Source organism: Sarcophilus harrisii, chromosome 3 (assembly GCF_902635505.1).
Source record: "Sarcophilus harrisii chromosome 3, mSarHar1.11, whole genome shotgun sequence".
Taxonomy (NCBI): domain Eukaryota; kingdom Metazoa; phylum Chordata; class Mammalia; order Dasyuromorphia; family Dasyuridae; genus Sarcophilus; species Sarcophilus harrisii.
Genome location: NC_045428.1, coordinates 252,523,899 through 252,548,091, shown reverse-complemented (window position 1 = coordinate 252,548,091; position 24,193 = coordinate 252,523,899). Strand labels below are relative to the sequence as shown.

The following is a 24,193-nucleotide window of genomic DNA, read 5'->3' as shown; positions in this document are numbered from 1 at the left end:
AAAAAAATATTCAATGTCATGTTCTGAAGTAAAAAAAACTATTCCCAAGTGATCTATTTGTACAACTCACATCAGCACCAACCACATAAATGTGCTATTCATTTTATTCTATATCCGTATTTAAGATATTAGTACAATTGTTGATGAATATTTTTCTAAAATTGTCCACATGGATTTTCCTTCTAAGGGTTTAAGGAAATAACAAAGTTTCAAAACACAAGACACAAAATAGCCAAATAGGAGAGTCTGCCCTTCAATAATGTTGAAGTTTTACAAAATATTGCAGTCGGGATAGGTCTAAAAGAGTTAAAAGCCTGGAGTAGGTAATGAGGAAACCAAATTATCATTCTTTGCAGATGATACGATGGTATACTTAGAGAACACCAGAGAATCAACTAAAAAGCTATTAGAAATCATCCATAACCTTAGCAAAATAAATCCACATACATCATCAGCATTTTTATATATATCACTAAACAAATCCAACAACAAGAGATACAAAGAGAAATTAAAATAGCTGTTGAAAGTATAAAATATTTGGGAATATTATCTACCAAGGGAAAGTCAGGAACTATATGAGCAAAACTACAAAACACTTTCCATGAAAATAAAATCAGATCTAAGCAATTGGGAAAATATCAAGTGTTCTTGGATAGGTTGAGCAAATATAATAAAGATGACAATATTCCCTAAACTAATCTATTTAGTGCTATACCAATCAAACTCCAAAGAAACTATCTTACTGAACTAGAAAAAATAATAAAATTTATATGGAAGAACAAAAGGTCAAGAATTTCAAAGGAATTAATGAAGAGAAAAGCAAATGAAGGTGGCTTAGCTGTACCAGATCTAAAACTATATTATAAAACAGCGGTCACCAAAACCATTTGGTATTGGTTAAGAAAAAGAGAAGTTGATCAGTGGAATAGGTTAGGTTCACACAACAAAATAATCAATGAATGACTATAGCAATCTAGTATTTGACAAAACCAAAGACCGCACTTTTTGGGATAAGAATTCACCATTTGACAAAAATTGCTGGGAAAATTGGAAACTAGTATGGTAGAAAATAGGTATAGACCCACATCTAACACCATGTAACAACATCAGATCAAAATGGGTTCATGATGTAGACATAAAGAATAATACTATAAACAAATTAGAAGAATATAGGATAGTTTATCTCTCAGATTTGTGGAGGAGGAAAGAATTTGTGACTAAAGAAGAATTACAGATCATTATTTATCATAAAATAGATAATTTTGATTATATTAAGTTTTTATGCAAACAAAACTGATGCAGACAAGATTAGAAGGGAAGCAATAAACTGGGAAAACATTTTTATATCCAAAGGCTCTGATAAAGACCTCATTTCTAAAATATATAGAGAACTGACTCAAATTTATAATAGTTCAAGCTATTCTCCAATTGATAAATGGTCAAAAGATATGAACAAACAATTTTCAGATGAAGAAATTGAAACTATTTGTAGCCACATGAAAATATGATCCAAATTACTATTGATCAGAGAAATGCAAATTAAGACAACTCTAAGATACCAATATACACCTCTCAGATTGGCTAGGATGATAGGAAAAGATAATGCGGAATGTTGGAGGGGATGTGGGAAAACAGGGACACTAATACATTGTTGGTGGAATTGTGAACACATCCAGCCATTCTGGAGAACAATTTGGAACTATACCACAAAGTTATTCAAACTGCACATACCCTTTGACCCTGCAGTGTTTCTATTGGGCCTAAATCCCAAAGAGATCTTAAAGAAGGGAAAGGGACCTACATGTGCAAAAATGTTTGTGGCAGCCCTTTACATAATGTAAGAAATTGGAAACTGAGTGGATGCCCATCAATTGGAGAATGGCTAAATAAATTGTGGTATATGAATGTTCTTTAAGAAATGATCAGAAGGATGTTTTCAGAGAGGCCTAGAGAGACTTACATGAACTGATGCTGAGTAAAATGAGCAGAATTAGGAGATCATTATACATGGCAACAAGACTATATAATGATCAATTCTGATGGATATGGCTTTCTTCAACAATGAGATGATTCAGACCAGTTCTACTTGTTCAATGATGAAGAGAGCCATCTATACCCAGAGAGAGAACCATGGGTGGAGTGTGAGTGTGGAACACAATATAGCATTCTCACTTTCTCTGTTATTTGCTTGCATTTGTGTTTTCTCAGTTTTTCTTTTTCTTCCTTCTTGATCTGATTTTTTTCCCCCAATATATTTAACATGTATTGGACTCCCTGACAGCTAGGAGAGGGGAAATTTTGCAACAAAAGGTTATGCAAAGGCCAGTGTAGGAAAAATTACCCATGCATATGTTTTGTAAATAAAAAGTTTCAATTAAAAAAAGAAAAAAAAAAAAAAGAAAAAGCCTGGATGAGCTGATGAGAGTATAAACAAGTATCCTCATATATGAGTCTAAGCTCCACAATTTCCTACAGCAACAATGGATATCCTAATATTGGCTCATAAACATTACTGTTGCTATGATTCAGGTTACCCAAGACAGGTAGGGGATAAGATCTGACATCTACTGTGAAATTAACTTACTACCACAGATGAAAAAGAAACAAGACATTTTGTTTTTGTGTAAAAAAAAAAAAATTATCTTCGATCTTCTTAGCTAACTAGATCACCTGTAAATTGCAATCACCAACACTGAAGGGACTTTCCAAACAACTTTTAAGGAAAACTATACTGTTGTCCCTCCTGCAGATTCTTTTTGAGATTACAGTCCAAAATAAGTTATGTCTCTTTTACCTTGTGTAACAAATAATGGTTGAAACATTGGCTTTTTGCCCAGGATTTGGGGCCTGCAATTAAGACCCTATTTATGACAGTGTTCTTAAAAGAGAACAAGTTGTTTTCAGTGGGTAGGAGAGGGGGAAGGAAAAGGAAAGAGAAATTCTTTCAAAAGATTTTTATAATCAATACTTTGGGAAAGAGAAGTTACCTAAAATTAGGATCTGAAGAAGATTAAACATTGTTAGGATTGATTAGCAAAGCAGATACTCTTTATGCTATACAAGGAAATCCAGTGTAAAGCAGAGGCTTACATAGCACAGATTTCAAGGCCAAATGTAAAATAAGGCTATTTTGCTTCTTAAACTTTACATCCCAGAGATGTTTTAACCTTCAGTCTAATATATAGGGTCAAACTATATGTTTGGATAGGTTATGGAAGTGATCTTCTTCATTTCCAATCTGGCTTTGTGTCGGGTTGCTTCAGATACTTTACAGCTCCCTGAGTCTAATTTCCTTACCTGTGGAATACGGATAATACTAGTATTCTTGTACTGTCAACTGAGGAAAATCCCAATATTAAGCATCCTCTGACTTAGAATACTAGATTCATGTTGGAGAACATAGCCTCTGAATGTTTCTCAGAATGTGTATTATCCTCCTGATCTCTCTCCCCTTTCAAATTCATCATATGAAGGAAGTTGAGGTTTATAAAACAGATAAAATATGGGAATAACTGTTTTCTTTGCAAAAGTATTTCATTAAGTTATAGGTAAATCCATTTAGTAAAGAGAGTATCTACTGCATAAAAAGACTCTTAACTCAGCTACGCAACCTGTTTTTAAGATCTCTAATGCCTGCCACCACAAGCATTTCTCAATCATTTTTCAATCAAGTAATGTCAATTACTTACCCCTGAGAGAGAGATACTTGGATATTATAACATGGCAAGAGAGGTCCCTCTGAAAATTCAAACTCAAACACATCACTGAAGACATCTTCGTCATCATCATCTTCTGGACCAGGGGGATTGGCCAGCACATCAAACCCAGATTCATCACTTGGATCTTTTGTTAAGAAGGGGAGAAAAGGGGGCAGAAGAGAGCAGGGAAAAGAGAATATATAAGCAGTTTCAAGTGTAGTCCAGTAAGTGGAAATAAATAAAATCAGTCTTTCCCCTTTCCCCAAAACAAAATCAGAGTCTTTCCCTTTCCCAACCTGCCTGGTAGAGTAAAAGGGGATAAGGGTACAGGAGATGGGGAGTTTTTGGATTAGCTAGGAATGTTTTGAAACACACTTAGATCAGACCAAAATAAAAGAGTAACATTTGCTCACCACATACAGAGCTGCCATAGAAATCCCAACAGACACCAGGGTCATCCCCACTTCGACCTTGCAGGTCAGTTAAATACTCTAGAGAGAAAAAGAAAAAATAAAACAAAAACAAAAAAAAAAAACCCATGCTGATGAGAACAAAATGTTCACAGATTTAGTCGGACTGTCTGTCATGCAGAAGTCAAATCAGCCTAGCTTGTCACTTCCTGTCTAAATCCACAACACAGACTTTTGGACTTATCCATGCACATACAATATACACAGCCTTGCACTTGAGAATTTCTTTCACCCACATACATCCTTTTCTGTTCACCCTAATCTCACAAAAGACATACCAATCCTTGGCTTAGTCTCCGCCTCCCCCCTCGCCCCCCAATGTTTTAAAGACAAATAGATTTGTAACTTGACTTGAACTGCAAAAAGAAGCAGCACTTAATAAACTATAATTCCACATATTTTTCCAGAAGCACAGTAAGTATTCAAGCAATCCCATTCTCTGTCTCTCTCACTTTTTTTTTTTTTTTTTGGTAAGCATGAAAATCTCAGATACACCAACTTTGAGGCAGGTCTATTAAGTTAAGCTACTTGGAAAATTAATCAATTTTGCTATTCACCCTCTCACCATAAGAGTTTTAAAGTTGATTTTAGGTTTCAACTTCAAGGATGGATCTCTTTTAAAGCATGCATTAGGGTACCAAAAATACCAATTTAGGAGTTTTCACTCTGAAAATATTTGTTTATAATATATCAGATGGTTTTAAATTCCCAATAGTAAATTTTCTGAAATGCTGTTCTATTCCATGCAAAACTTAAAAAACTGTATTCTATTAGAAATAAACCAGATGTAAATCAGTTAGTAAACATTTAAGAACCCACTATGTTCCAGAAACCTTGCTATATAAATATAAACAGTACAAAAGAATTAAAATACTCTCTTTTTGATATCTTAGTAATATATTTCTTATAGTATAGAAAAAGGAACATAGAAAATATTCCCACATTAAGTTATTTGTTAAGAGAATGATAAATATGCTATGTTATACTGGAATTCCCAAATAAACAGAATTTTATATTCTTAAAAATTAAGTTAAAAGCTCTGAAGACTTTTTTCCCCCTCTCCAATTGCCCTCCATTCAAAAACTGTTATCTGATAATCATTTTAGTAATTTTCTTTGCCAAAAGTTAAAGAATCACCAACCTGTTAGAAAAAGCTCCATTAGTTCACTGTGTGTCATTTTCACGATGGTTCTACCTGAGTATGTGGCAAGGGTTGGATCAGCACCGTAAGAAAGAAGGAGGCGAACTATTTCCAAATGATCATTTTCTACTGCATCATGGATAGGCCTAGGAAAAGACAGCATTTGGTGTTCAACATGCTGAGTATCCCTCTTTTTTAGATCCAATGTTCTACTTTATGTGATTAAAAAGAATACCTTCATCCCGATCATTTATAATTTTAGAACTCACCTTTAGGCACATTTTTCATAAAAAAAAAGTTTTAGGTGATTTTTTAAATGGGCACAGGCTGGAAAGTATGTAAATCAACTTATGAAAATACAAGCTATAGTGATAAACAAAACCCAAACAACTCAACAGTTTGTTCCTAAGAGTAGTTACTTTTTTAAAGGGAAAATGGAGTTAAAATGGTGCTAATTAGTTAAGTTCTCTGAGAGTCTGGCATTCACACTCAGAAGGAGAGAGGGAAATAGAGAGATTGAGAGAGATCAATTTACCAGTCTATTACCAAAGAAACCAGGGGAAGGAATATGGGAGACTGTATTCCTATTTGCTAGACCGAAAACAATGAGAAAAAACTGAAAAAAGGGAAATAAACCTGACATAGGAAGAATTTTCAGAGAGTTCCCTTTGAAATAACATTTTTCTTCTTGATCATTACATAAGATCTGGGTCAAGAAGTAAGTATCTAAAGCAAATTTTCAATCTGTACTTTGTAGAGAACACAGTACTCAGTCCATAATGCAAGGAGGAGGCCAAAATGGTCACAAGAAAACATTAAGCTTTAAATTACTACTATTTTGTTATTTTAAATTACTCAATGATCTTCAAAAAATAATTTTTCTCCATATTCTTAAGGCACAACCAACTCATTAATGTTAAATGATACAGGAACAAATCTGTCTCTGTCTCTCTTTATACACCCCCCCCCCAAACAATTGAGGGGGGCGGGGGAGGAGAGAGAAACACCATGAAAATAATTTAGTCCAATCCACTCATTTTTGTTGGAGGTCACCAAAAAGGCTTAGAGACCAGGATCACCAACTCCTGGTTCAATGCTGTTTCTTCAGCATTTTTAGGCTTTAGAAGCTGTGTAGAAGTCACAAGATTCTGAAAGACTTCGCTTGAGACATGGCTTTGAAATTGACCTGCATCTTTATATTCATAAGACTTACTAAAACTGAAAGAAATTGAGGAGCCATTAGTATGCATCTCCCTTCAGTAACCCCTAGCAACCAGACTTAGGTAAAATAAAGGAAATTCTGCCAATGTAGTTGAATGATGAAGACAGGGACTACCATTGGCTGCTATGATCAAGAATGGTAACTTGGTATACCAAAAATTAACGAATGAGATAAAAAAATCAACTCATATATTAAAATATGCATATGTACATATACTTCTTTTGTGCCAAAATTTATGTTTAAGAAAAGTCTATGGTGTTATTTCTAGAAAGAAAGACTGAGGCTCTGGCCTATGTTTTAATACTTTTGGCTCTTTCAAAGAATTTCTGATTCAAGAGTAATACAGTCACAGTATTCAAGAATGCTAGAATTTGAATGGTTTAAAATTCTGCCTCAGAGCCCCACTTTGTAGTCTGACCGTGGAACAAAGCACTTAACCTTTCACTAGACTAAGACAATAACTATACTATCTCATTCACAGGTAAGGATCAAATGAGATAATTGCCAGACTATGGGGTAAAGGGGACCCTGAGCTAGAGATGAGAAGGGCCAGGAAAACCACAGAAAATATGAAACATCAGGTAAGACCCAACCAGTGAGGAACATGAAATGACAAAAAAGTAACTACTACAAGAGCTCAGAGTATACATAAACATCTGGAAGTTTTGGGGAAATGAAGAGGAAGCAACAAGAGGACGCTTCCCCTCTAAACCCCTAAGTTCTGAGAGTAACATGAATGCTGCTGCAGAGAGACTCCTGTGTCTGTGCAGGAAGCCTAGTGTTGATGCTGGCTGGACAAAATCATCTGATGTCTTTGACTCTCAGTTTCTTATAAAATTGGAATACATTAAGATTTGTGCTAACTAATGAAATCATTGCCAGTAAATTACTCTGTAAACCTTAAGGGGATGTATGAGTCAATAAATCTAGAGGTGACAGGCATTTGGGTTTGTTTTTGCTTTTTTTGGTTATATACTCTAGCATCTCCCTTTTAAAAAAAATACATATTAATGAATTTTGTTTTTATAACACCTACATTTACTTTATCACCTCAGAGTCATTCCTTAAAATAAAGGGAACAAAATAGTGCGGACAAAATTCAGCAAAATTAACCAAGAGAGAAACAAAAGTAATGTTCTAGACATAGGTCTAGAATTATGTCTGCAGAGATAAGTGAGAGGAGCTTCCATGTAAGACTAAAGCTTTAAGAAAGCAGATTCCTACACAACTGGGATACTTATCATCCAGAAGTTAAACCAAGATTTGCTCTTATGCCCATGACAAGCAAGTCAAGGCAAGTTAGCACCTTCCTTCTTGAAGGACAAATAATGCTTTTATTTCTCATAATCAGAGGTAAGACTCAAATACTCATGGTAAAAAAAAAAATAATAATTTGAAGGAGATGGACAATCTAAATGAATTCTGAATTTTGCACTAGAATGATTTTAATTTATTAGTTAGCTAAAATAATTACAATGATATGTATATGCAGTATGAACTGCAAAAATCTTGTTTCTGTCAGGGCTTACTACAGTACTTATGTTTTCCAACTGAGCAACAGTAAGTCTTATTATCACAGTACTATTCTTTCGTATGTACCAATATGTCTTCCTTGGCCCACCATTCGCCTGGGAGTTGTCTGAATGAACTAGGCAAGAAGCTTTCCCCTTTTCATCAATTTTAGGAAAACAATGTGAAATGTGCACATTGAAAACTGCAGATTGTCCTTGCTATTTTCAAGTTAGATCATTTCAACAGTTTTATCACATGCCTAGAAATGTGCTGACATCAAAAAATTTTGGCTTTTTTTATTTATTAAATCTGCTGTTAACAGATTCAACAAATCTGGGCATTCTTTCTATCTTCTTCCTGTTTGTCCCCTATTTATCTGTATTTCAAAGCATTTAATGACCTAGCTACTTTGCATCGTTCTAAAAAAAACAAAACAAAACAAAAAACAAAAAAACAAACAAAAAAAAACTGACAGGGTTGCATCCCTCCTGCCCTGTCTCCTCTCATGTGCCTCCATTCAACTTGTTGAATTTTGTCAAATGTATTACAAACACACACTTTCACTCAAAATAATTTCATTTGAAACATACATTTTTTTAAAAAAAGAATGAATACTTTAATTAGGTATGTTAATATGCTTAAGACTAAGAAGAGTTTTAAGTTAAGTTCAAATGAACCTATATAATTCAAGACAACTAAAACTTGAGAAAGACCACTGAATTCATGGCTAGTTCTCAGTATGCACCCACCACTATTTGATAGTACTAGTTGTTTATATACAATGTTCAATAACTAAAAATATATATATGCATATATATATATATATATATATATATATATATATTTAAATCACAACAGTTCAATCTAAGTTCTACAGAATTGCTTGAGCATAAAAAATTTAAGTGGCTTGCTTGGGGGTGGTAGAAACTAAGGTTTTCCTGACTATCCCTTATATCCACCATGATACGATTCTTAATGCAAGGCTTTTCAAAAAAAATGATAAAATTTAAGAGATACAAGTTTAACCATGGGTGTTTCTGAAGATGAAAAAAAGTTCACTGAGCTAGAGAAAGAAAGGAACAGGATGGAAGGGAATCTAGTTTTAGCAAATCAAACAAGACACTTCATTACAAACAATTAAATTTGGAAAACACAACAAGACAACATATCAAACTGTCAAAATCAAATCATATCTCAACTGGCCAAAAAAAGAGAAACTATCAGAGAAATAATCCATTTTAAAAACTAACACTAACCCTATAATAAGTATAGACTTTAAATACAGATCAATCATTGTTGATTGCTTTTCAGCAGAAAGTGAGAATGTTACTGAAGAACATTTTTATGGAAGGAAAGGAAAGAAGGGAGGAAAGAAGGTTGGGAGGAAAGAAGGTTAAGAGGAAGGGAGGGAGAAAGGGATATCGAAGTTAAATACTGAAAAGTAATAATCTGAATGTTTTAGAGGCCAACATAATAAGCATTTGTGGGGAAGGGGGATGCCCCCCAAAACACATGGATTTTTCATAATGGTTTTAGGTTTAGTGGATTTAGTGATTCAATATGATGTTAACTCATTCTCTTTCCAGAGAACAAATTAAAGAAACATTCTAAGTTTTTTGTGTCAATCAACTGCTCAACTCTAGAAACCCCAAGAAGTAACCATTAACTTTGAAGAAACAACTCTCTTTACCTTCCTTGTATCCAGTACACATCTTCCCTCCCACAAAGCTCCCTTGGCTACATTCAGGATTCTGCAGCCTGAAACACCACTGACCTGGTTCCATCCTGAGCGCTGCAGTTGACATCTGCTCCATATTCGAGGAGATGCCGAACGATGCTCAGCCACCCCCTGGCACAGGCCTCGTGCAGGGCACAGTAACCTGCATTATCCCGGTGGTTCACATCGCAAACCTTGTTTTCCAAGCAATAAAGGACCACTTCCTAGAAAGAGAGAACAGAGCTACCGATGACTAGGACGGCCTACAAAAGGTAAGCAGTGGCATTACAGATGTGCTATCAATAGTATCAGGCTTGAAAGCCTGTGGTCTAGGGTACAGAAAATGCAAGGAAGTATAATAATATGTTGTATACACACTAAAGTAAGAAGAGTAAATTTATGGTCCTTAGTATCTCCAAAGAGATCCAAGCTAAAGGTCCAAAAATTAGTTTTTGATAAATTTGTGACACACTCATAATAGGATATTCAAAGAAATTAAGACATTGAAGAGAACATACTTAATAATTATTAAATACCCCCCTGACTTCTGAGACCCTGAAAGTTGCTATATAAAGTGAATATATGGATCAGAGAGAATCCCGAGTTTGAAGAAACATGCTGAAAGGTTGAAGATCTCACTGCATCATGTCACGGAATGAAGTTTTCCAGAACATATAAATCAGTTCAGGATTTTTCAAACATTGGTCCTAGAATTGTGTGATACAACTCTAAAAACCCTGTCCTGCACACCTCACTCATGCCCTTTTTCCACTCCAGTGATGGCAATGGTATAAATATTTCTGCTTTTTTGAGGTAATAGCAGGAAAAAAAATCCAATAACATGACCTACACATTTCAGGAACTACATGAAACAAGCTGATGCCTGCCACACCTCCTCCCCTCCAGATTTTGTTCTGAGTAAATAGTTTGCCTTAGAATCACTGTTATTAATCTTACTTCCTTAGAGTGTTAAAATATTAATATGAAGCATTCCCTGTAAGCAGAGCAGTAATTTATTCAATGTTTTATTACCTTGATTAAGAAAGTTTTCAAACACATAGAACAATGTTTGCCATCAGAAAACATATTACAGTATTTTCCTCCAAGTCACTCAGCAGAGAACTGTCAGTTTTCAAGAGTTCCCTGAAGGTGAGGGTGAAAAATGTGGATTTTTCTTAGTTTTGATGACAGCCAGACTGCTGGGTCTGGGCCTTAAGACCCACTGAAAGGAAATTCTCAAAACTCTTTATCTTTTTCATCTGATAAAAGTTGCTCCATCACATCAATAAAGAAAAAAATGAAAAATCTTAAACCAGTTTATGGCTGATCAATCAAATGATCACCTGGAAGAAGATGGGTGTGGAGAAGAATTTAGACAGTGCAAAAGGCTCCAAAAATCATGAGTCACACAGTCCACCTTGACGAATTTAACTGGCATTCATATTAATCTACTCATCTTGTCTACTGATTCATACAGTGATGCTGAGGGGTATCTCTCTGCTCAAACAAGAGCAGGCAAACAGGAAAGTAGGGGGGGGCACAAACACATTTATTCGTTCAGTCTGTGATCTGCCGGAAAGCCCACAATAATCTGTGCTCTTAGTATACCTGACCTGAGAATTGGTATCTAGGATACAGCATGAAGCTGTTCTTTTTGCAGGCCCTCACTAACCAGAGTAAAGTGGATTGCAGCAAGCTAATGAGTGGCATGCCCCAGCCAAGGAAAGGAACTTGGTCACATGACACTGGGATCAAGTGCAGGAGCCACTTCCCGCTGGGGCACAGATCAATTTAACCAGATCCCAGAAGTCTGGTGTCTCATCAACCAAGAACTTAATTGTTCCTATTAATAAATCTCAAGGACTCAAATTAGTTTAAGCAACTATGGTCTTCACCTGGAATCTCCACTTCTACCTGGAGTAGCTGGATATAATTAATGTCTAGTATGTCCTGAAGCTTCCAAGACTTATGAACCTAGTTTCCTGTCTCTGTTTCCATCCCATACCCAACTCACCCCCATTCTAATTTTTCTTTGTTCTAATTCTCTTTGCTTTGAAGATAAAATTATATAAGCTACATCAATAACTAGTCAACTTTTTAACTTAGATTTTTCCTTTCCACCAAGTAATAACACACTTCACATGATATTTCAAAGGGTCCTCACAAACTTGACTCAAAACCTCTTCTAGGGGCATCTAGGTAATTCAGTGGATAAAGTACCTGAAAGTCAGGAGGACCAGAGTTCAAAACTGATCTCAGACACTTAACACTTCCTAGAAGTGTGACTTAACCCCAAGCCCCCAAGCAAGTCACTTAATCCCAATTGCCTCAGGGAAAAAAAAAAACAACAACAAAACCAAAAAAATCTCTTCTAATACTTTCTTGGGTAGAAAAGCTAGATGTGAATAAACACTGGGCAAACCTCTCAGTCAAGCTAAAAAGCCTAATTTAGAATGAACTAGTGACAAACTTTTATCCAAGGATTAGTCTACTTAACTGGACAGAAGCTATTACTCAAGCTTTGGCCATTAGGTAACCAATTTTATGGCTACAGGCCCCATGAATATATAAAGAGGGGAGGGGGCAGTGTTAAAGTGAGGGTAGGTAGAGTGAGGGGGGAGAAATTTATGCTGATGGAAAGAATTATGCCTACTCAAGAAGATCTCTTTAAGTAAAAATCTTCAGATACTGTGAGATAGGCAGGTTAAATAGTATCTTCATTTGTTAAGTGCTTAGCACAGTTCTTGGGACACATAGTAGGGTGCTATATAAAACCTTCATTTTGTAGATGAGGAAACTAAGATTCAAAGAGATGATCCAGCTACTGAGTATTAGAGTTAAGCTCAGGTCACAGGTTTGCTGCTGCTTAGGCCAAAACATGCTATTTCAGAGCAGGATAAATTCCACTGTACGTTAAATTTAGTGACAAAGTAGTCCTCATTAGGATGAATAAAGTCAATAGAGTAATGCAGTCCAATTTAGGCTTACCAACCCAGAAAGACTATTTTCACAAACCATTTTTAACCAACAGGTTAAAAATGAGAAAAGCACTCCAATGTTCTGAATTCAAACAGAACTCTACCATTTCTTACCTCTGACCTTTGACAAGTATCTTCTCTAGGGCTCAATTTTCTCACGTGTAAAATTAAGGGGTTGATTATATGACATCTAAATTATCTTTTCCAATCCTGAAACTACAGATTAACCTATAATAATCTCTATATAAAAATGCAAGATACAGGCAAAATGTCAATTTTGCCTACCTAAAATTTTAAAAACATTTTTAAGGACAACACACACAATATCCCCTCCCCAAAATTTTGTGGGGGAAAAAAAATTTTTTTTTTGGGGGGGGGGGGGGAGAGAAGACTTGGACAGTTCAGTGGTAAGAAGCTATAAGTAGAATGCCATTAACCACAAAATGTAACCATAAAGACCATAAAACTCAACATTGTTAATTAATTAAATGCCTCATTAACTTTTTAAAAAACATGATTTAATTCATAAAAAATTTAACCATTACCACTAAAAGTACAAGCATATGGTGCCATGTAGATTTTAGACTCAGAAACTTAAGCTTTTATAAACTGAGGAAAAGATTTCATAGCTTCTATGGCAATTGAAATTCATTTAGGTAGTCCATTCAAAGCAGTATATCTGAAGACAGAAGGCCTTTTAGGAATTTCAGAACCATTTCACACACACAAAATTAGACAATAGCCTATTTATTGAATGTGGTTCCCTCAACTAAGCAATAATCCATAATGGCAAAAACTTACTACATGGATATCTTGGCATAGCTAGTCATTTAAAGTGCATCCTTAAAAAGAGGGTTAAGTAAATTACCCTTCAATTAGAACTCAAATAGTTGAAAACCTTATAAAGTCCTCTTGTCTCTATTATCATCCCAAGGATTGGGATAGGATCTCAAATGATGCTGAAGGATATTTCAGAAAGTTTGATTAAATACTGCAAGACAATCTTCTAATTACTTTTTTTTTCAAGTACCTAAGCTACTGAATCAAAAGTAATAAGCAGTGACATACATAATTTACATGTAGTATATTCTTCCAAGGTAAGAATGCAAGTGATGTAGGAATGAAATTATAACTATCTAAGAGGCAATCATTGGATAAAATACATAAAAAATGGATTTCTCCAACTCGAAGACCCCAGTCACTTTCCAAGTGTACTTTTGGTTCAGATTCCCATCGGTGGATCGTTTTGTTATTATCCCCATGGTAGATTTCTTTGATCATGACTTGTCTTTCTCTGACCTTTTTTTCTACTCTTAATGAAATCAAGGTGACTGTAATGATGATGATGACACCCTCTAATGAATCAGAAATGCTGGATGCCAGTGTTGGAAAGAATCTGAAAGAGTTCATATCTAGTCCAACCCCATCATTTTGCAAATAAGACTAAGTATAGAGAGGAAGGGATTTGACTATGGTCACAAAACCACTTAGTGGCAAACATTGTCTACTATTATTTCCCTACAGTATGCAGTACTTTTCCCTCTCCTTTGTTCCTTCCCCCTTCATTTCTATTTGTTGAAGGAAGGAAAGCTGTGTGACACAGGTCAAGTCATCTCATCTTTCTGGCACTATGACCTCACTTGCAAACTGTTTGTATGTTAGATGGGGAAAAGAGGAGGTCAAATGTTAGATCCCTAGTTCCCCCTTCCAGATGAGACACTAATAAATCCAACTATTCACAATAATCTGCCTGTGTCTGGAGTGCAGCAATGCTGATTTTTTAGGACACTGAATTTGAATACTTCTTTCCCCATCAGTGGTGATATGATGAATTATCATTCAATCTCTCACTCAATTCCCTGACTAGCTAATGACATATTTGCCAAACAGCTGATCAGGAGTCCATGAAACAGGTAATAGTCAAAAACCTCTGGCGATCATGAGGATGACCTCGACTCAGTACTTCCATGTTCTAACCAAAGGCATTAACTGGGTTAAAATTAATGGATGAGAGAGACTTGTTACATGTCTCATTTAAGATAATTCTTTCCCCTTTATCAGCATGGATCAAATTGGTTAGGGGAGGAAAAAGGAGGGGAGAAATCCTAATGTGAACTAAAAAAATCTGAAAGTTGCTAATATACTAGAACACTTCATGAGAATCTTAGAGATGAAAGAGCCCTTTGAGATCATCTACTCCAATATTTCTTAAACTAATTTAATCATGGAACACTCTGGAACTCAAAATATACTGATGAAAACATATAAAGCTGTTTTAGGAGAGAAACTGCAGCAAAATAAAAGCAAATATTCAAATTTTCCAACAATGATCATACGTAAACCTACATAATAGGGAAAGCGTCAAAAATATTTCAAAGACATTATATTCACATTATATGAAAAACAACTACGGAATTACTGACTTAGTCCAAATCATCATTTTTATGGATTAGGTACAGAAGGATTAAGTATTTTCCCCAATGTCAAGCAGTTAAACTTAGTGGCAAAAACAAACCAGAACCTCAAGTCTCGAACTACCTATTCTTTCCACCATTGTATGACAAAATTACAATTTTTAAAAACACAATCGGTCCTCAGAAATAAACTCAAGTGAAATAGAGAGTTCCCTATCAAGGATTCTTCCTAAAAAAAAAAGTGAAAGCAACCATGACAAACTATGCAAAGAATTGGTCAGGAAGTGAAAAGTGTATTTCTGCAAAGCATTAAAAATTTCAGTCGGGTCTCAGTCTTCAAAAGGTGTATACAATCAACAAAGCCTACTCATACAAGAGCTTGGCTTCCAGGCCTAACTGTGGCCATTCTGCATTTCATTTCAGCATTTAACTTCCTCAAGGGCTGATGCTGGCCAACACTAAAAAGCTTTTGCTTTGTGGACTGTTCCATCACCATTCAAACTGACAACAGACAGGGACCTAAAGAGAACTAGTGAAAGAAAAGATCGACAGGCAAAGCAGCTTGGCAATTTTAATATTTGGCAGAGCCTCTCAAATTTCATTATTTTGGTTTGTTGTGAACAGAGGATAGAGTAGAAAGGATAGTCTTAAGTTAGTTTGTCGCACACACACTTAGAAGATCAGAGAAATGCCCACAACACTGAAAGCAGAGACAAAATTTCATCAAAGAATAAGATGATCCCACTTTTATCATCTTCATTGGTTGCCCAACCTTTAGAGATCCCTTTGTATTTCCAGTCCTAGAAGACAACAAAACGACTGATTTTCCAATCATAAAACTAGTTTTCACCCTACCCTGAAAAGCAAAGCACGCAACCTGAACATATTCCACATGTCTCTCCACATCTGTAAGCATGTTTGCAGAACAGAAACTAAAATAACTTTTCCTCCCTTCACTCTAATCAAAATACAACAGGACTCATTAAAATTCTTCAGCCTTCAAGCTCTGAAGCTTCTGGGTTATATCAGATTTTTTTTCACAGATAAACCAGCGAAACTTGAGGATGCAGAGAGATCTTACCTGTCTGAACATGAATTGAACATTGGAAAGACCTTTGTTTTGCTGAAGACCCTGAATAATTTGTTAAGGAGAAAAGAAGGAACACAAATGCCCAACTATTCCAAGCAAAAACCAGTGGACTATTGCTGATACCTGATCCTCTGAATCTGAACCACCATTCTAGTGTGTCATGTTTCCCCCAAATTAAGACACGTCTCCCTTGGGGTCCTATCCCTCAGACCCCTAAAAGCTGAAATTTAACTTCCATGCTCTATAGCAAGACTTGCCTCATATCCTAGTCGAGCTGCCCTTTGCAGCAGAGTTTCACCAGCATTCTTATTGACAATCAACCTCCGGGCTTCGGGTGGCATGGGGCGAGTTGGGGTGGTCTCTTGAGGGGGGCTTGGAAGCTGTGCAGACTGGGAGGAAAGTAACAAGGGAGTTTGTGGCAGGCGATCATACGGCTTCTGCTCTTGCAACTTGGATGCCAAAGAGTCGCAATCTGAAGCTGGCTCTGGTCGCTTCCTGAACCTTCTTGTTACCATGACCTGTCCAAAAAAAATTTATAAAATAAATAAAAGAATCATTTATTGGTTATGTTTACTGGTATCTATTTAACCACCCTCCTATCACCTCCCTGATGGGCTATAAACCTTATTGAGGGCAGAAAATAATGTCTTTAGCCTTCATAGGGAAAAAGAAATCGAAGATGGACATGGGTGGAAGGATGGTGTAAAAAAAAAAAAATCCATCAAAGTTAAATCTGTAACTTTACTTTCTCCTGGGAGAATAAGTAAGTAGACTTCTGTGTACCTTAAGGACAGGAAAGTTACGTTTTCAGAAGGGGCCAATGAAAACAGGTGCTTTATTACAGCATATTATGACGTAGACTGGTGGTGACTGTGGGAGGCAAAGTTAGTGTATGACTAGGACTTTAAATAGGTTGTTTTTTTTTTTTTTAAATAAGGATACCTTGTCTTCGTTGTTTTCTATATCTGTGGTATCATCCCCTGTCAGAGATGACCTCCTCCTCCTCTCCTGTGGAGTCAAGTGTTTGGTTTTACACTGGCGCTTCCCTGATGGCTTCTCACAGTCGGTGTATTTCTGCAGCAGGGATGCAGGCTGGAAATCCTCCTCTTCGTCTGTGCACAGCACATCTGTCTTCCGGCTTTCTTTAATTTTCTGCTGTTTGGCAGCCAGCCTCGAGGCTGGCGTACAGCTTGGCTGAGTCTGCCTTTTGCCGTTCGCATTGGTGGATGAAAGGCTCTTCATGTGCGGAGACACCGGGAATACAGGCAAGCCTAAATGGGGAGAGGGGGGAAGGGTGGAAAGGAAGAAGGCATTACACCGTTGGAGCGAGCGGGTGCTGAAAGAAAGGCGTATTGTTAACACTTATCACCAAAGCAGCTTCATTTTTAAAGATATACCAATTATGTTTTCAAAGCATTAATATTTTAATTACCCACATTCAAACAGCAAATAGGTTAACCCACAAAGCCCGGAGCTGGGAAGTCATTTTAAAGGGCCTGACAAGCACACAAATGCAAATTCTCCCTTCTTCCCCTCCCCCCTGCCTATTGTGCCTAGGTGCTGCAGGGATCTAAGAGCAGTAGGCACTCCTATTGCTAGTCTAGGTGCTGCAACATTGAGGCTCATCGGAGATCGGCTGAGGATGGAGTGATGGGAGTTATTAGCTAGCTCCTTGGTGCAACTTTATTTCTGGCATTTACCCAGCCTGTGGACTATCAGCCTACAATGGTTTCTCTCACTCCTTTTAAGTTAAGCTGCCACAGAGCTACTGAGTGTCAAAAGGCATCCAAAGAAATGAAGGTTCTTTTCTGTACACTCGTTAAAAGTCATATGATCAAATCAAATCAGTTTGGTTTTAAAAAGAAGAAATAAACAAAAAGGGAGGTGGGGGAGAATATATTTTAATCTAACACAGACATAACATAAACATTCCCTTGCCTGCACATTTCAGTAGTCATCATCTTCTAAGGAGGTAAGGTCCCCCCCAATGGGGTAGTGTGGGGATAGGGTTAGATAGAGACATGAACTGTAGATGATCCATCCCTTCACAATAGTGGTGCCAGCATGCATCACTACTAAGAGTAAGCCAACTCCAGTTCCCTAGCGGCCTCTGCGTACCTTGTACATTGTCACTTGTTCTGAGGGACTCTTCAGACCAGCTTCTATTGCTTTTGACCTCTGACCTTTTCCTGGGGTGCTTTTCTTCGGTGCAGTCTTTAACCTTTGCAGTGACCTCTGGCTGCACAGCCTCAGCTAAATCTTTCCTGCTTGGCCGGCCCAACTTGCTGGGCGGGGATCTCTCTGGTGGTGACACCTGCTGCTCCCACAGTTCCCTAAGATGCTGCAGGTGACGCTGTTTTTTGGGATGGAGCCCTGTTAATTCAATGCACACCTTCAGGTTGGTCACCTCATTACAATGTGGCTCTTCTAAGTGGTTAGAGGAATTGTTTGTCATTTCCCTCTCAGGCCAGTCATCTAATGGAAAAATAACTAAAAATTAATCAAAAAGCCCCCTCAACTAAAGTCTAAAAACAAAATGAGCTACAAGTCACTCGTGGGGAGGAAGGAGGGCATGGGTGCCTCTGCTTCAGCCCCTCACTGCACGCCGGGGAGTAGTTCGGTTTGTTCTCTGTGGTTGTGTGAGGCAGTGGGGGTTTGTTTCTGTTTGGCTTAGTTGTCAGTCTTAGGTGCTAAAGGGTTATGTGGACTGTGGGTATCTGCACGGTCATGGCTATGTGTACCTCGCCGCCAGCTCTGACTGGGCTCTGCCAGTTTTCCTTTACCCAAAGAAAACAGCACGAATTCAAAGGGCTGAGCACAGGCATGGTCAGGAGGTTTGTGAGTAATTCCTTACTATCCCAGACTGTACTTTGGAGGGGTGAATGCCTCGTGTCCACACCCACACATCCACACACATCGCCACAGTCCCATGCACGGAAGCCTAAGGCCAGCCTGGCCTAAGCCAGCGGAGCTCACCTTTGGAGGCCCGTCTCCTCTTGGCTTTCAGTAGGGAATCCTCCTGCAGCTCCTCTGCCATTGCCTCTGGTTGGCTGCCATCAGGCTGCAGACTCTCCCCTGAGAGTTTTCGTTTTCTGTCCAGCCGGGGGCCAGGGCTATGGGGCATATCTGAGGTCGGCAGGTCTGCAGTCCTTTCACTTAGAGGCTGCCTCTCCAAGAAACATTTCTCAAGGTGAAGATCTTTTTCCTCTAGGGTTTCAAAGCGATCAAGTTTATTCCCTGTATTATTAAAGTCACCTGAAAAACACAAAAACAAAGCAAAAAACCCCAATAATGACCACATCAAAAAATTACCATTAGGAGGAGACATAGAGGAAAAGCAAAGGGGAGGCCAGAGGAGTAAGTTCTCTCCAAAACCAATTTATTTTGAACAAATCTTTATAAGACTGGGGATGGGAAAGGTGTTACAGATCTGAAGCACAAAAACTTAAGAGATAGTCCTGCAACAATAGTCTTCTGAAAAGAAAGTTGGATTTCCTTTCTGAAATGGGAGACAATGTATAAATTTCTTTTATCCTCTTTCCCCTCCCTTCTTTTGGGGATCTAGAATGTTCAAAGGAACTCATTAGAACCCCTTTAAAATGTAAAGTACACACGTCTGCACTGGAATTTTCTAAAGCAAAACTGTAATTTCTCCCTTCCTTTAGATAATATATAGATTAATACAGATAGAGGAAAAATAGTTCCCTGTCTCCTATAGCAGGGATACCATGGATAGCTAAAATGTAAGTTTCCTAGGGCCAGATACTGTTTCATTTTATCTTTGTATCCCCAGTGCTTGTCACACAGCAAAAACTTTTAAAACAGGTTTACTGATTGATGATTGAATTCACTAGTCAATATCAATGAGAGCTGATGAGAAACAAAGAGAGATAGCAAAAGAAGGCTGTGAACAGGATAAAAGTGAACAGTTAGTTTACCCTTAATATTGTATAGAACTAGGAAATAGCTGTCCTCCTGTCTGGCCTAAAAAATTGAAGCTTAAAAACAATAACATTTTCCAGGAAACAAATAGGATAGTAGAGTCCCCACAATGAAGTCCAAGTTATAAAAAAGCAGTCATAGAACAGCAGTAGAAGAGGTAGATGGAGGACAAAGAAACATGTGGGAAAACAAATAAATTTGATATTAAATTTCCTAAATTTGATAAAAGTTGTTAGACTGGGGAGGAGTTGGGAGAAGAAAAAGACTGGGAGTTGCCACAGAGGAACAAGAGACAGAAAACCAAGGGCAGCTTTCCTAAGTGAAACCAAGAAATGAAGGAAAGTTCAGGAGAAAAAGTATCATCACTCCAGACTCAAAAGAAATTGATCCTATTGCCCCATGCCCACACACTCCCATTTGCCATGGACTATACATGTTCAAGAACTAGAAACATGAGGCAAAAGCCCTACCTGGAACTGACAAAATAAGATGCGTAACTAGTAAAGGCAGATAATGCTACTTTAGATCACTATCCTTTCTCTGAAAAAGTAAATGCAACATTCCTATCAAGCTGATCACTGGCATACTATCACTAACCCATTAACATCTGACACTACCAGAAGCAAAACCCTACTTTTACAAGAGCATTTGCTTTCACGACATATTCTTCGATGTGCTTTTAAATAATGAAGATTGAGGGAACATATCTGTGGATCAAACAGTCCCAATATTCTAGAGAGTCATTCCTACCTCTTGCCTGAACTATACCAGATCAAGTGAAGGCATTTCAAAAAAGTGCCAGGTTTGGGTATCCTGCACAATAGTAGCATCAATTAATCAATAAGCATTTATTAAGTACCTGCTAGCATATAGCTAGACTTTGTGCTAAGAACAGGGAGTACAAATACAATGAATAAAATAATCCCTACTGGCAAGAAAGCTAACAACAAACAGGAAGCCAAAGATATATGTAAGTATATATAAAATAAATAAAGAAAAAAATACAAAGTAACTCAATATAAGGGAGTTTGAGTTTGGAGGGATGTCACTAGCAGTTGAGGGGAGGGGAGATGAAGAAGGACTTCATGTAGAAGATGATGGTGCTCGAAGACAAAGAAGGATGCTGTAAGGTAGTGAAGATGTAGTGCATTCCAGGCATAAGGCACAGCCAATGAAAAGGAATGAGATGTAGCGCTATGAGAAGGGAGAAGAGAGAAAGCCAGTGTGGCTATATCTCAGAGTACAGGAGTGTGAGTTCATTGAGTCTGAGACAAGCTAGGACCAGGGGATGGAGGGTTTTTAAAAAAACTATGTAGGGAGACTTAAAGTAAAGTCACAAGTAGGAGAGTGATGTGGTCAGATCTACATTTAAGGAAGATTATTTTGCCAGTAGTATGTGGGATAGACTGGAAAGGGGAAAAGCATTAATTGGAAAAAATCCATCAGAAGGAGACTATCACACTAATCCCAGCAAGAGACAACTAGGGTTTGAATTAAGATGGTAGCTGTGATGTAGATAAAAGAGAAGGGGGCAGATATATGGTGTAGAAGGAGAAACAACTAGATGACATGTAAAGCAAGGAGGCAAAGAGAATACCAAGATTTGGAAACAGGGAATTCTCTTTTGGATATGTGGAGTTTGAAAGGTCTCTAAGATACCTAGAGTCAAAGGTGTCTAAATTTTTAAAAACCCCTGTAACGGCAAGAGAAACACTGAACTAGACAAATGTTTACAAGTCATAAAATGCACCACTAATCAAGAGATTTTGTATTAGACTAGAAACCAGAGGGAGTTGTGAATTCTAATTCACTATTTTTTCTTGCCCTAAGCAGTTACATTCAAAGTGTTAAGTAGAACTAATAATGTTTACCTGATATCTTCCAAAAATGGTGCTTCATCACCTTCATGCCCCCAACAAGACTACCAAATGCTTCCACAAATCTAAATGCCACAGAAACTATTATAATAAAATGATGCCAAACACTTGAGCCAATTCTATTTTTAACTCTTTTATACAATTTTTGAGAATGGTATTCATTTTAATACAATAATTTATTTTTCTTTATATGAATGATTCAACCAGCCACACTTTTTGCCAATAACTTTATGTATGATGAAACTGAAAAAGCAATACCTTCAAAGAATCTATGGGAAGACTGAATAATATTTTTAAGTTTAAAATGTGCTTTTGCTTTTAAAAAAAAACTTAGGGGACCTTGGGGAGGGGGGAGTTCTGCAAACCTTTCTGCAATTTTGCAGTATCCTTTCTGAAGGAATTTTGAAAACACAGTAAAATTAGCTGTCAGGGAAGCTTACCTATAACTCCAGTCTAGATAAACTTTCAGAACCAGGATAAAATCAGAGAAACTGATGAAATTGTTTTCTTATTGACTTTTTTCTTTTTTCCTTCCTCCCCTCCCCCTTACAATGACTCATTCACTTCTCATAATAATATGTTTTATAAAGATAAAAGCAAAATTCAGCAAAACTTATGAGCTATCTGGAGGGATCTTTTCTCTATGCAGGTTCAAAATGAACTACCCTTTATAGCCACAGTACTGCTCTTCTTATATCAGATCTCCAAGTAAAAAGAGTGTATGAGTTCCCATAACGACCCCTTATCTTCATTTCATTCAGTCAAACTTGGGTTTCTTGAGATCAACTTTCCAAGAATTTCTTCATTAATTTACCAACAGGTTTCATAATGTCACCTGGATTAATAATGGTCTGGATCCCATCCAACCTTATCTAAGTTCAAACATGAATGTCAAGCTTGAAAAGATCCACAAGTACTTTTCTTTCTTTGCAGAGAAATTGGCAATCTAGTTAACTCACTAATCAGTGCACTGATGAAAACCTTTCATCTCAATAACTTGAACCCTGGTCAAGAGGAATGGTACCTTTCACAGAAGTACAACTTAAATTAGCAACTTTCTGATTCTTATTTTGCAAGTGTTAACACATTACCAGGATTTGAAACTCACTCCACAATCCATGTTCAGTGTATCTCCTTTGAATAAGTACATAATGCTCCAGGGCAGAGGTACTCATTTTCTTTTTTCCTTCTACTTTTTAACTACCAATTAAAGAATTTTTTTCTAGTTTGTGCCTAGTACCTCCAATCTACCCGACAATCATGATCTGGGTCAAAGTCATCAAATTTGGAAGGGATCCCTTTTACATACAACCTACTACTCTAACCCCCCTTCTCTAAAAAAGGTCATGATCCAAATCCTGGGAGATAGGAGATGGAGCTATGTACCAAGTTTGATTGTCACTTTTTTCCCATTCAACTTGAAAAAAGCACTAAAGCACTGGACTTAGTCAAAAGACTTAGATTTGAATATTGTCCTTGCTGTGTTACAAAAGGTCAAGAAATAACTTCCAAAAGCCTCAACATCCTCTTCCATTCTCCAATAGTACTGAACTAGAGGATCTCTAGTCCAAGTTTTAAATTCTTATACCTTCAAAATATCACCTCCTGTACCATGGTGCCAGGATTATCCCATTCTAACTTTCTGTATCAACTTCTTTACAGGTAACAGAAGGAAGCTTCTCTTTCTTCTTGATTAGTTACTCTAGATGTGTTTCTTATTCTAAAGATCGAATCATTACAAGAAACTCTGGAATGTTCATTTCCATAATTATCCAAAGTATATCCACCTACGTATAATTTACTGGTTTCTTCTGCATCTCTCTTGATTTGGGCCATTTTCCAAATTAGTCTTGCTAATAACCAAAAGCCACTTCATCCCCTATGTTGTTGTGAAAAAATCTAAGGAATATATTTGCAGCAGTGTTTTTCCACAGCACAAAGATCTTGATCCCAACTAGAGCAATAACAGATGTTTTGTGGTATGATCTTCGCTCACTCTGATATTGGGGTTTCCATATAAAATAATCAGGAAGATCCCTTAAGATGCACATCCAACTCCTGCATACCTCAACTCTGATAGCCACAAAGTCATTTTATTCATCAATGACAGAAATATTGTTGAGGGAGAAAAA

The 24,193-nt window shown here is 37.1% G+C and overlaps 1 protein-coding gene across 8 annotated transcripts in view; it reads right to left on the bottom strand.

Moving 5' to 3' along the window:
* BCOR (BCL6 corepressor) overlaps positions 1-24,193 on the bottom strand; it is a 74,334-nt gene that overhangs the window by 1,811 nt on the left and 48,330 nt on the right. For 5 of the 8 annotated variants that reach the window (XM_031959422.1, XM_031959420.1, XM_031959424.1 and 2 more), the window contains 8 exons: positions 19,219-19,497; positions 18,361-18,717; positions 17,185-17,513; positions 16,500-16,760; positions 9,818-9,984; positions 5,310-5,455; positions 4,112-4,189; positions 3,690-3,843 (listed from right to left, as the gene is read on the bottom strand). In XM_031959422.1, the coding sequence (XP_031815282.1) occupies positions 3,690-3,843; positions 4,112-4,189; positions 5,310-5,455; positions 9,818-9,984; positions 16,500-16,760; positions 17,185-17,513; positions 18,361-18,717; positions 19,219-19,497 (1,771 nt within the window). The remainder of the gene's footprint in view (positions 1-3,689; positions 3,844-4,111; positions 4,190-5,309; positions 5,456-9,817; positions 9,985-16,499; positions 16,761-17,184; positions 17,514-18,360; positions 18,718-19,218; positions 19,498-24,193) is intronic. The other 3 variants (XM_031959425.1, XM_031959426.1, XM_031959427.1) reach the window with 2 other exon arrangements.